Source organism: Mustela nigripes, chromosome 15 (assembly GCF_022355385.1).
Source record: "Mustela nigripes isolate SB6536 chromosome 15, MUSNIG.SB6536, whole genome shotgun sequence".
In the NCBI taxonomy this organism is placed as follows: domain Eukaryota; kingdom Metazoa; phylum Chordata; class Mammalia; order Carnivora; family Mustelidae; genus Mustela; species Mustela nigripes.
The window spans coordinates 12054437-12068283 of NC_081571.1; the positions used below are offsets into that span (position 1 = coordinate 12054437).

The 13847-nt window shown below is 36.1% G+C and overlaps 1 protein-coding gene across 6 annotated transcripts in view; it reads right to left on the reverse strand.

Moving 5' to 3' along the window:
• Window positions 1-977: 977 nt before the first annotated feature.
• KATNAL1 (katanin catalytic subunit A1 like 1) overlaps window positions 978-13847 on the reverse strand; it is a 119285-nt gene continuing 106415 nt past the window's right edge. For all 6 annotated transcript variants that reach the window (XM_059378173.1, XM_059378169.1, XM_059378172.1 and 3 more), the window contains 2 exons: window positions 10474-10600; window positions 978-8837 (listed from right to left, as the gene is read on the reverse strand). In XM_059378173.1, coding sequence (XP_059234156.1) covers window positions 8639-8837; window positions 10474-10600 — 326 coding nt within the window. In that variant the 3' untranslated portion in view covers window positions 978-8638. The remainder of the gene's footprint in view (window positions 8838-10473; window positions 10601-13847) is intronic.

Below are 13847 nucleotides of genomic sequence, written 5' to 3' on the forward strand. Positions count from 1 at the left end.
TGAGTTAAGTGCAAATGAATCAGAAACATATGGATTAAATTTCCCTTAAAATACACAAGGGCTTAAAAATTAGAGGAAATATGCTTGGTAAAGTACATTTGAGAAATGTTACAAAACATATTACAAAATGTTTGAAAAACAGCTTGAGGTATTTTACAAATTGCAAACGAAGCTTGATTCATCCATCTAATTACATAATAATTACTAACACTATAGTTTAGGATTTATGTTCTGTAATACAGTAGTCATACCATGATTAGTTATTTGTCTAAAAAAGTTAAAGATGTGCTAACTGAAAGCATTTTGAACATTCAGAACTAAACTCAGCTCTAGGGTAACACTTCGAATATCGACAATGAACCCGGGGCCAAGTACATGGGTGGTGGCTCTCCTGGTAATTGACAGTGACCATACATACAGCTAGTGACTCTGGAGCTGTCATCCAGTGGGCAGAGTGCTGTTGGGGATATTCTTAATAAAAATAACTGATAGAGCTTTATGTCACTTAAGCTGGTGGTCTAAATACAATTCATGGAAACTTTCAGAATGACTGGTTCCTATAATAAAGTCTGTCCTGCAAAACAGGTATGTATTCACAGTCTGATATAGCTCTGACAGTGACATTCCCCAATTCATTTTAGTTTTATAACACAAGAGCCTATAAGTCTCCTGGTTTAAAAAAAAAAAAAAAAAAGGGCATTACAGTTTGGGTGGCTCAGTCAGTTGAGCAGCTGGGTGGCTCAGTCAGTTGAGCAGCTGGGTTCTGGTTTCAGCTTGGGTCATGATCTCAGGGTCCTGGGATGGAGCCCCACATTGGAGTCTGTGCTTAGTGGGAAGTCTACAGGGGGAGAGCGGTTCTCTCTCTCCTTCTGCCCCTCCCCCTCAACTCTCTCTCTCTCTAAAGTAAATAAATCAATCTTTCCCAAAAAAAGCATTCAGGAAAGAGAAGGTAAGAATCATTAATAACCTCAGAAAAATTAGTGAATATAACTTTTATTTCAAGATTTGAGTCCTTTTGCATTTATATTGTTTAAAAGTAATCTTGGGATACAGCAAACAAAGGAATAGGCTCTGGAACTAAACTGACCTAATTCCACTCTTCCTTCCACTGCTTAGGGGACAAATGACTGTAACAAGTCTCTTTATAAACCTCAATTTCCTCTTCTGCAAAAAGAGAGTAATGGTATATCTTCTAGCTAATGTACAGATTTAATAAAACAATAAAGGTAAAGTATCTAACATACAGCAAACATTACAAACGTTAGTTTCAACCCATGATTTCAATTTATTTTATATATCTTATTAACAATCACCATCTTGGGTGAATAGGCTTTATTGGTATCAGAGGCTTAAAGGTCCTTAAGATATGTTTTTGCTGTCTGGCTTACTTTCTTTAAAGCCTATCTGCAGCATTTTTCAAGATCAAAAATAGATACAAGTCTCATTTCCCAATCCAAAATGTGATCTTGAAAACACATCATAAAATTTCCCTGGCTCTTTCACCTAGAAGATAAGAGGACTGCACCATGTCATTTGCTCCCAATTTCCTTTGCTCTGGGTTGCTGCTGAGCACCTCTCAAAACTTACATGAGAGGTCCAGAGAAGACCTTGGAAAAATTAGAACTAAAGAAGAGCTCACCATAAACTTTTCTGATCAGAAAGAGGATAAGAAGTAGCCACTGGAGACACTGCTCCTGTCCCTTGATTCCTTTCCCACGTGTCCTGGTTTGGATCCTGGTTTGCCAGGAGCAGCGGTGGTGAGTAAGCAGCCTGGGCACATCCAGGGTCAATCCCTATGTCTGTCTGGGCCAGTTGCAGCAGCCTGAGGTCATGTCCAGCCAGGGAGGGAGGAAAGCACGCTGGCCCTAGCCTCCAGGATCTGAGCCTGGTAGCTCACGCTTGCCCTTTCTGGCTATCCATTTGCAAGGCAGGGGCTGGCGCATGGAATTAAATTGATGCTAGGTGCTTTGCGGCTATAAATATTATATGACAACACGACAATATAATCAAGTACAAACATCGACTTCACACTTGAGTCTACCAGGAACAGGTCTGGGAACCAAAGATAAAACTAAGAAGGCCACAGCCTAGAGAAAGGACACAAAGCACTAAAGCTTAAAGACTGTACAGCTCCCTACTACTCTTTATCCCCATAGGACTGTACTCCTAATTTACCTATATTCTAACAAGCCATTTAATGACTGCTTCACTGGGTTCACAACAGACTGGAGGTAGGAACTGGAAGAGGAATAAAGGTGGTCAGTCTGATAACAGAATGGTAAAGATGCTATAAGAGCAAACACCAAAACTCAAAGACCATGTAGTGACAGGCAGGAAAGCCCTGTTCCCCACCTTCCCATCCCCTAACTCCACTAGCTGCAGAGGGTAGCATATTTTAAGGATAACCCTGAATCATGAAGAAAAGTTTAAGCTCAAATTCTCTATTTTACCAAGTCAGAGAAGGAGTATGACACATTCTAGCAAGGTTTCAATAAAAGCCAACTAAAAATAGATGAGCATATGAAAAGATGCTCAACATGTCATTACAGAACTGGAAATTTAAAAAGCAATGTTATGCCAGTACACACTTATTAGAGTGGCAAAATCAAAACCCTGACAACACCAAGTGCTGGAGAGGATGTGGGGCAACAGGAACACTCGTTCATTGCTGGTGGGAATGCAAAATGGTACAACTACTGTGGAATATGGTTCACAGTTTCTTACAAAATTAAACACACTCTTCCAATATATTTTAGCAATCACATTCCTAGATATTTACTCAAATGAGCTGCAAACTTACGACCACACAAAAAACTGCACATGAACGTTTACAGCACTTCATAGCAATTTCTAAAACTTGTAAGCAACCAAAATGTCCTTCAAACAGACTTGAATATCACGTAACAGACAAAAAGAAATGAACTATTAAGCCTCAAAAAGACATGGAGGAAACTTAAGTGCAAACTGTTAAGTAACAGTAGGATTCCAACTATATAACATTTTTTAAATGGCAACTACAGAGAGTCTTCACTGCTCGTTGAGGGTTTGTGGGAGGGGGAAAGATGAAGAGTCAGAGACAGGAGGATGTTGGGGGCACTGGAACTATTCTGTATGATCCAGTAATGGTAGATATACGACACAGTCCTTTTATCAAAACCCTCTGAACTGTACAACACAGAGTGAACCTTAATGTAAACTATGTACTTTGTAATAATGTAATAATAATGTACCAATATTGTTTCAAGTATAACAAGTATACTACACTAAAGCAAGATGTTAATAAAAGGGACTTGAAGCGCTGTGGAGGGGAGCAGAGGAGGGAGGAAGAACTCTCCTCGCTGTTGAATTTTTCTGTAAATATAAACTGCTCAAAAAATAAAGTCTATGAATTAAAAAAAAAAGTTCTGGGTGATTTATAAAATAAGATACAGTCATCTGGAAAATTCACCATATGGAACATCCATTTTACAATGGTGTTATACAAATAAGGCAAGTGTATTTACTAAACCCATTAGAATTAATTAAAAAGCCACTCTTAGATTACCTCCATCAAACTTGAAATTATCATGGCAAACACCAAAGGTCAAGTTTACAATGTGATTTTTTTAAGAACGGAAACTCTGGGAAACGTCATTCCTTACCAGTGAGGAGTTTGTTACTCTCACTGGTGGCAATAAGTGGACCAGTGACTATAGATCAAATAGGAACTACAAAGAGAACAGCAACAAGCAACACTCTAGAAATTTATTATCAAATCAAAACCTATGCACAAAGACAACTAAGCTCAGGAGACTAGCAAAGTAACAGCGCAAAATGTAAGGAAAAGCACGTTGAAGAAATACAATTTAGAAACGTCTTTTTCTTTGAATTAGGTTCAAAATACTGAGAGACAAACACTGAAACAAAACTCGTAGCCATATACAAACCATCCTAACACGTAATGATCTGCTGGAAACCATGCACAAAATGGTAACTCAAGGCGACTCCCTGTTGCCGTACCAACACATGAATAGACCTGCGTCCATTTCTGTGTGTTTTCATAAAACACGTGGGTTCTTAGAGAATGGACACTGAAACAGTTAGATTCCAAGGTTTTTACTGTTATTAAAATAGTCTGCATTTATGAAGCTATGGGAAAGAAGGGGACATGTGTCATGTCTGAAACTGCTCCTTGAAACTAAACACATCCGAATAATGAAGCCACACCAAAAAGAGAAAGAATTATCCAGAGATTTCACAGAGGCTTAATTTGGAATATATAGCTTTGCAAAGGCAAATATTTTAAATCTCAAGATTTAAAAAAAAAAAAAAAAAAAAAGGTAGTGGAGGGAGGGCAAGAGGAGAGAGAAGGAAGTGCTTGAACAAATCTGCATAGATGCTGAACGGAGTTTAAATATGGTTTCAGTTCACTTCCTCCTAAAACTATGCCTGGTTAACTGAGGTAGACTCTGGAAAAAACAAGTGCAAAGATTCAAGTTGCCCAAAGGGCAATATTTAGTCATTTCAGAGGTTGTAAAATGAAAGTGCATTTTATGAGCACAAAATCAAGTGGGAAGCTTTTTACAGGAAAAATACCTCTATACTAATTCCCTATTTGTTGTGCTGAATTTCCGAACGTATAAAACCACACTGCCGGTGACAAAGCAGTATCCAGGTTATTTATAGACATACATGAAATAAGGCTGATCAAGAAGTGAGAACGGTAAAATAAAAATAAATGACATTACCTTATTGGTTTTCCTTTTTTTTTAAATTAACAAGTCACTTGGAAATTCAGAAATACCACTGACTTAAAGAGCTGTCTAGAGCCAAAACACCTAGTAAACATTTCAAGAATTACTGTTAATTTGCATTTGCTTAAAAATGTACCTATTATCTTAGGAATTTTATTTTTAAAGTACTCATACCATTCCTGCATTAAGAAACAATATTAAAAAGCAAACATCCTTTAAGAATTAAATAAATAAAGCCCAATTTGAAAGTATAAATAAGTAAATATAATAATTATAATAGAGTTTTTAGCTTTTTCTGAAAAAATAATTAGTGGAGATGAGAATATAACATTCGGGGTTCAAATATTTTTATTCCCTAATAAGTCCTCCAACTGTAATTCCTATTCTTCTCTATTGTGACAGATTTTTAGATTCACATAAATATTATGTGCATCACAGATTAAGTGATATGTTAAAAAAATAATACAATCAAAATAGTTAAGAAACAAAAGACACAAAAAAATGTTTCAAAAAAATGTTTCATTCAAGTTAATGTGGCCATTTCTTGGAAAAGGCCAGCAAATATCCTCAACATTTTAGGCCTATCACACAGGATTAAGATGATTTATCACTAAGATAAAAGAAAGAGTGGGGATCTACTATTACACCAAAAGGATTCAATAATCAAGATAATACTGAAGGAGCCGAAGCCCACACAATATTAAATACCTGCCTAAGTCTATATATATCCTCCACCCTAGCTGGAGGAGAGAGAAACCTAACTATGCCAACTGGCTACCATTTTACAATTCTCATCAGAGATTCAACAGTATAAAGTATAAAGAACTTCCAATGCAGGAGTTCACATGAACTCAAGCTGTACAAAACCTCAGGATTATCAGTAATTTTGTGTTCAACAGAGTCAGGCTACATACAGCCAAGTGCAAGAGTGACATTTATGTTGCACATTGGTGCTGCACACACACATCCTTACTTGAAGAACCTGTATGTTTGTTGATAGTAGATTCACCAGATATATGTACGCTCACTTTTTGAGTAATTAGTGGTTTCACCCTATACTCTGACAGTCAAATAGCACATCAGAAAAACTGCAATCTCAGGAGCTCAGCCGAAGCCCCTAATTATGCAGCTAAACCTCAACACATTTCCTCTTCCAAGCTCTCTTGCTTTTTCTGGAGACAGAGGTCCAAGCCCAAAGTGTGTTTTGATCATGCTAGAATGGCTACAGCGCTAACTGGAAAAAGAAAGTCTGTGATGCCATCATCTAGTTTGCTGCTTGGATTTCTAGAAGGTTTCAGCCTACATTTAAAAGCCATTTGTCTAGTACATTTCATCAACACTAAGTACATTTAAAAAAATAGAGTGATAACAAGAGCAAAATGTCCCATAATTACACGTGCACATGTTTACAATAAACATGAAGTTTGGGAAATGGTTTGTGAAAATCGCCAGATCAATAATAATTCCATTGTTCAAACAAACTTATTTTAAAACAGATTTAAAGGAGAAAGAGAGAAAAACCTATATATATTATCTTTCAAAGCACACACAGATTACCGTGCCTCTCCTTTTAAAATGTGAACTCATTTCATTAGTTGGAGCCAGAAGCCACACAGTGTAATTATAGAAAGTGCCCAGTCAGAATTGCCCAGCCAGTCCAACTCTGCAAGCCACAGAACTCCCACCCGAGCGTCTCGTACACTGTAAGCAACCAATGCAAGCCTGCTAAACGAAGGAACTATCTGATCACATATTTGTAAGACAGAATTGTACAAAACTCGGTCCTAACCTCACTGTGCTGCAGAGCCCAAAACACTCATGGTTTCAGATGAAGGAACTGAATCTTTCTAATCTGATAATGCAACATAGAAAAAAAAAAAAAAAACAAAGAAGACAATAATTTTCTCATTCTGGGTAAGGCAACACACTGTCTTGCAATAAAGACAGCGTACGACAGTAAAGGTTGGACAGAACACCCGAGCAATCTCCTCAGGATCCTTTAAGGGGTTAAGAAACACAAAGCATTCGCCACCCACTGACAGAGCAAAATGAGAAACAACGGAAATAAAAAATTTTAAAAGTGCACCTGGTTCACCAACATACCAAAGATAAGCTTCTAGGAAGCTTGAGTGTCCAAATACTACTTAACTGATAATTTTTTTAAAATCACAATTACCATATTATCCATGAAGAATTTTAGAAGAAGAAATACATGCCAACACAAATAACACAAGACCTAGAAAAAGAGTCTAACAAGTTTTAGCGATCAAAACACATGTTTTAATAGCTGCCCTTAGGACTTCAGGGAAAAAAAAATGTTACTGGATGGTAACAGTCTGCAAGATTATCTTAGTGTGATCATTTATTTCTTTATTTAAAAAGTTAATGAATGAAAGAAAACTTACTTCAATTTTTAAAATGAATTCATTCAATTAAAATAAAATCATGATGTCCTATGATTTTAACTCTCATAAACTATGCCCCAGAAGGAAGGAGGGGTGATTTATTGCATTATATAAAATTCTGGAGTTTAGAGTCAGACTTCAGTTATCTGAAAATTATACAACTCCTAACAGGGGAAACAAATGTCTTAAAGCAAGATACTAAGAGTTTTTTTGTTAAGTGTCTAAAAAGTTCTATTATTTTTAGTTTTAAACTAGGGGGTGCTCTCCAAAACTGAGAATTCAAGATAGCATCAAATGCAAATTTTAAAAAACATCACCATTAAAGCAAAGGTTGCCCAATCCAAATGGGATAAATGTAATTTAAAAAAACAAGTATGAGGATGCTCTACTTGTGATTAGATAGAAGCCATCTACTTTTCCTGGCCTCTTTTTATTGTCTAATTCCTGTTGAACTCAATGTGCAATCAGACTTCTATGTACAAGTTCTCAACCTAGACAAGGAATAATTTAAAAATTTTAAAATGAACATCACTCATTATGCATAAGGCTATTTTGTTAAATCAGCTGTCCAGAAAACTATAAAGATATTGTTTGTTTTGCATTAGCCACAAGAGAGTGGACTTCCTTAGAATACCAAAGTATTTATTTAGAATATGAAAGTCAAGTTCAGCAAAAATCAAACATTGTTAGAGCTGAGGAAAATAAAAGGCTTATCTATTTGAACATACTGAACGGAAAGTGAAAACAAATCTAGAATTCAAGAATGAAGAAGTGCTTCTTATGCAATCATAATATTCTCCCCACCCTTCCAACATAAGTGCCAGCAAAAAATACTAAAGACCAGAGAAACAACCTGACAAAACACTTCTAAGACCACATGCCATGAGGACATCATGAAGCTGAGTAAAGGATTAGATAGTTAATAGAAGAAATGGTGGGAGAACAGAAGGTAAAAATTCAACTATATGATAGACTGTGACAGGAAGAGTTGAATTCTAAAGGTTTAACAAATTATTTAATTCAAAACCATCATTTTTAACAATAATTAATTTGACACAAACCCAGTTCTAATGTTAAAAGTCAACATACATGGGTCCCTCACGCTCAGAGCGAAGAATAGAAAAAAAAAAAATCAAACCAACAAATGCAACTGAAAAAGAGAGGTCTTCTAACCCTTTTGTAAACAAGCTTATACATGAGCACACTGATCGCTCCTTTGGCCTCCTGACATGCTGCCTTTTTTTTTTTTTTGCACGTGCAATATCAATGCGTGAAAACGTGGCATTACCAGCACAAAGCCAGGTGAGACTATCAGGCTCCCTGTGCAAGCTTTTTTTCTTTCCCAACTATATATATATTCTTTGTGGTTTTAAGTTTTTTGCCTTTAAGGGAAGCACCTCTCCAATGAAAAGTTCTAAACCTGTTTTTTAAAAAAAACTACAGGGAATTTCTTCACATTTTATAAATAAAAATACCAGAAATGAAAGAAATGACAGAAATTCAAGCAGATCCAAATTCAACCATCCATTTTTCATACTTCTCCAAGTCTGCAGCAGAGACAGACTTGGCAATTTTCTTAAGAGCCAATTCAAAGTCTCCTTTGGTAACAGGCATCTGAAGCTCCTCTTTAGAAAGTGCACGGATCTCTTCTGGACCTAAGCCATTGATTCGCCGTCTCATTGCCATTAAAGAGGCATCCCTAAAAACATACAAAATCCATGAATCCACACTGATGCAAATGTTTTAAACACTGTCAATTGTAACAAAGTTAAGAGAAAACATTCAAAAGATCATTTCATGTGTTTTTATGGTGCTGTGCAGAATTTCCCACTTTAGAGATATTCTGAAAGGTTAAAACAGGATGGAAATGACTTAAACATAAAATGTACTATTAATGAATCCTAAAAGTCGAGGTTGGACTCCAATAGTACTGAATTTTCTTTTCCCCACTTGCTCTTCAAAGGCAGCCAAGAAAGTTAGGAAACAGAAGTAGAGTTTTGAAATACGGAATTGCACACTTGAAAACAAACACATGGCTAATATTAAGATAATTCAAATCTTATAATAGTTTGTCTACAACCTAATTAGAGGAGGTAAAGCCAGGAAACTCCTTCTCTGGAACATGAATGTATCTGCATCAGGTAGATGTGGAGGCCCCCACCTGGGGCTCTGGTGGACAACTAAAGGGATTAAACCAGGTTTCTCCAGATCCTATTTTCAGTTCCATTCCGATCAGCTGTATATAATTATGAAGGTCTGGAAGAACTGGACAATTAATGCTCACAAAAAAGCTCTTAGGAAGCCAACCCAACCAAAACTTCAAATTTTATATGTATTTTACACAGTGGAACTATTGGGAGCTTGTGTGCTACTAAACTTAAATGTATGTAAGAAAAATACTAGTACAAAAAGTGAGAACCAACAGATACTACAGTTTTAAAGAAAGGCTATTGCTGTCAATTGAAGTATAGTTAAGATGGGAAAAAAGAAAATCCTTATTGAGTGAGGTGAATTGTCTACAAAATATGATGTCACTACAGTGAAAGGGAAATATAGAATATATTTTATACACATAAAATGTGTATTTCCTAGCTTCAACTGATACAACTTTGCTTGCTCATCTGCATGTGGTAAAATAATAACCAAAACTAATATTATTTTATGTTGATACAACTAGGCTATAATTTAGGGCTAAACTGACCTTAGCTTGTCAAAGTCATTGTTACCAAATTCAGTATAATTTCTCAAAAACCAAAGGATAGATCAGAGAAAGACAAAATTTACCTTTGGTTTCACTCATATGTATATATATGAATATAAAAAATAATGCAGAGGATCACAGGGGAAGGGAGGGAAAACTGAATGGTAAGTAACAGAGAGGGAGACAACCCAGCAGAGATTCTTAACTCTAGGAAACAAACAGAGTTGCTGGAGGGGAGGCAGTGGGAGGATGGGGTTATCAGTGATAGGCATTAAGGAGGTCACATGATGTGATGAGCACTGGGTGTTATACACAACTGATGAATTATTAAACTCTGTATCTGAACTAAAGATGTATATATTTAGTTAGTACTATATGTTGGCTAATTGAATTTAAATTGAAAAAAATCAGAGGAACATAAAAGGTGACCATATTGCTATACAATCATTCATCTAACAATGACCCATGAAGTTATGTAGAAAAGAAACAAGACAAATGAGAAATCATTTCAAGGAAATGGGTCGCTGCTTTCATGTGAAGAGCTAGGAACGATACTAACTTGAAGATCAATCCTCCTGCCAAATCTATACCTAATATCTAAGGTCACAGATCATTAAAAAAAAAAAAAAAATACCTGCAAACATTAGTTATATCAGCACCAGAATAGCCCTCAATCTTCTCTGCTATATCTTCCAATTCAATGTCAGGATCCAGTTCAACCTCACGAAGATTGATCTTCAGCAGCTCGGTTCTTCCTTTTGCTGTAGAAGATTTTTTTGTTAGTGTTGGAGGTTTTACTTTACAAATCATCTTGATGAGAAATCACATATTAACATTCAGTAAAAGAAAGAGGAGTCAGTATCTTGAGTCCACCTAATATTTCCCACTCAGGGCATGACTCAGAATTACTGAATTTCCTAAGTGCCTTGGCTGCAATAACTAGAAATTGAAACAAAACTCAGAGTTTTCCTTATAGTTTGTGAAGATACTTGCTGTGAAAACAAACGGTCTCTAGTCCTTTATGAAAAATAAAATCATTAATATTCAAGTATCAAATTGCTTTTAGTAAAAAGCAACATTTAGTCTAGTTTTATAAAATTAGATTGCATGGAGTGTAACTCCTATGAATCATTTTGCTCACCTTTAAAAGTGATATAGAAAGAAGATTTCCTAGGATACAGGAAATCAGCACTTGGCATGAAACACATATTAATGTTTTTTTTTTTTACTTGGAGAGCCAGCCCACAGACATTTGCTGTTCCAATACGACTGAAATGGTGTATTGTACTGTGTAAACGCAAATGAAATACAGAATTGCTTAAAATAACCAATCATGCTTGCTGTCTTACTATCAGTGTTAATATCATATTTCTATTTAATACAGCACACTAGGATAATGCAAACTTAGGTTGCATTTGGCTTTCTATTAATTTTCTGACATGCAAAATGAAATGTAATTTTCCCCCAACTTATTTTGAAAAATCTTAAATCTACAGGTTAAAAAAAAAAATTAGTCAACAACCATTTACCTTCCATTTAGACTCATCATTTGTCAATATTTTGCCATTATCAATCCCTTCACCTCTCCTCCCTCCTCCTCTTTTTTTGAATTTAGAGCTAACTATAGGAACTGCAACACTTCACCTTAAATTCTTCAGCATGTACCTTCTAAGAACAAAGATATCCATACAATTATTACACTTACCAGCAAATTCAACCCTGGTACATTAGAATCATCTAATACACAATCCAGATTAACATGTCCCCATTTTCCCCAGGAAACTTTCTTAAAATCCGTCATACACTGCATTTAGTTATAATATCTCTTTAGTATTCTTTAATCTAAAACAGTTCCCCAAAGTTTGTTTTATCTTTTCTGACACTGACAATTCCCCAGATGATCATACAGAGTTCAAAGCATTCTAGTAAAGATCCCAAAAGATCTGTTTGTGGATCTGAATAGGCAGATATTAAAATGTTTATGGAAATGGAAAGAATCAAGACTAACCAAGACACACAGGAAAAACAACAATAAGGTGGGAGGAACTGCCCTATCAGGATTTAAGACTTATTACAAAGTAATAAGATTCAAATCAATGTACTATTCTTGCAGAGATAAACAAATAGATAGATGATACAGAACAGGGGGCCCAGAAGCAGATCAAAGCATATACTATGGCAGCTATTTAAGACATGTGGTTCAAGCAGTAGGAGAAAATGCCAGAACAACTACTGCCTACTGGGTAAAAAAATGAAATTGCATCCTGCCTCATACCATATATAAAAATCGGTGCCAGGGGCGCCTGGGTGGGTCAGTCGTTAAGCGTCTGCCTTTGGCTCAGGTTGTGATCCCAGGGTCCTGGGATCAAGGCCCACATCCAGCTCCCTGCTCAGTGGGAAACCTGCTTCTCCCTCTCCCACTCCCCTGCTTGTGCTTCCCCTCTCTCTCTCTATCAAATAAATAAATGAAAAAATTTTTTTTAAAAAATTAGTGCCAGATATATTACTACTCTAAATATAAGATGTAGGGGCACCTGGGTGGCTCAGTGGTTAAAGCCTCTGCCTTCAGCTCAGGTCATGATCCCAGGGTCCTGGGATGGAGCCTCACTTCGGGCTCTCTGCTCAGCAGGGAGCCTGCCTCCTCCTCCTCCTCTCTCTCTGCCTGCCTCTCTGCCTACTTATGATCTGTCTGTCAAATAAATAAAAATCTTTAAAAAAATATATAAGATGCAAAATTACAAACATTTTAGAAGATAAAACAAGGAATATATTAATGAATTTAGAGTGAATATTCTTAAGATACATAAGATAGATAGATAAATATCTCTATATATATTCAAGAAGCTGCCCACAAAGGAAAAGACTGACAAATGTACCACATTAAAATTAGGAACCCCAATTCACCAAGACTGTAAACAGAGTGAAACAATAGCTGGAGTTTGACAAGATATTTACAACATATATTGCAAAGTACTTATATCCAGAATATTTAAAGAACTCCTACAAATATAAAGGTCAGACCACCTAACAGAAAAATGGGCAAAAGATATGAACAGATATTTGTTATGTATCTTTTCCTTTAGTAGCCATTTGATTTTGTTACAATCCAAATGGCTACCATAGGAAAAGATATTCAAATTATTTAATAAAGAAGGAAATAAAAATTAAACTACAATGAGATAGCACTGCACACCAAGAGACTGGTATATGAATTAAAAAGTCTAAGGTTTTGGAAAAATGTGAAGCAACGGAAACTCTCCTATCTTGCTGGCTGGAGTACAGTGTGTAACAACCACCTGGGAAGACAGACTGGATTTATCTCTTATTGTTCCAGCTACTCCATGACCAGCAACTCACTGCATGGATGGAATGCTCCATCTCCCTAAAGAAACTCGGGCATTTTTGCAATTATACGAGTATAAAAATATTCATAGCAGTACTATTCATAATTGCCTAGAATTAAAACAATTAAACTGTCCACCAAATAATATGATGGGTAACTATGGTATAATGACATAATGGATATTAAAGGCTGAACTGTGTCTCCTCCAACCCCCCGAAGTTTTATGTTAAGTTCTAACTTCTAATACTTCAGAATGTAACTGTATTTGAAGACAGTGCCTTTAAGAGGTGATTAATGTAAAATGAGGTCATATGGGTGGGCCCTAATCCAGTCTGACTGATATCTTTACAAGAGCAGGAGGTTAGGACACACATACAGAACATGACTACATCAAGACACTGGGAGAAAATGACTTTCTATAAGCCAAGGAAAGAGGCCCTAGAATGAAACAACACTGTGCTTGAGCTTGGACTTCTAGACTGAGAAAATAAATTTTTGTTGTTTAAGCCACCCAGTCTGTGGTACTCTGTAATGGCAGCCCTAGCTGACCAATACAATGGAATGATAGATAATATAGCAACAAAAATGAACAGCACCTAGGTTTCATAATATGGATGAATCTTAAAAATGTACTTGAATAAAAGAAGCGAAATACGGATAAATAC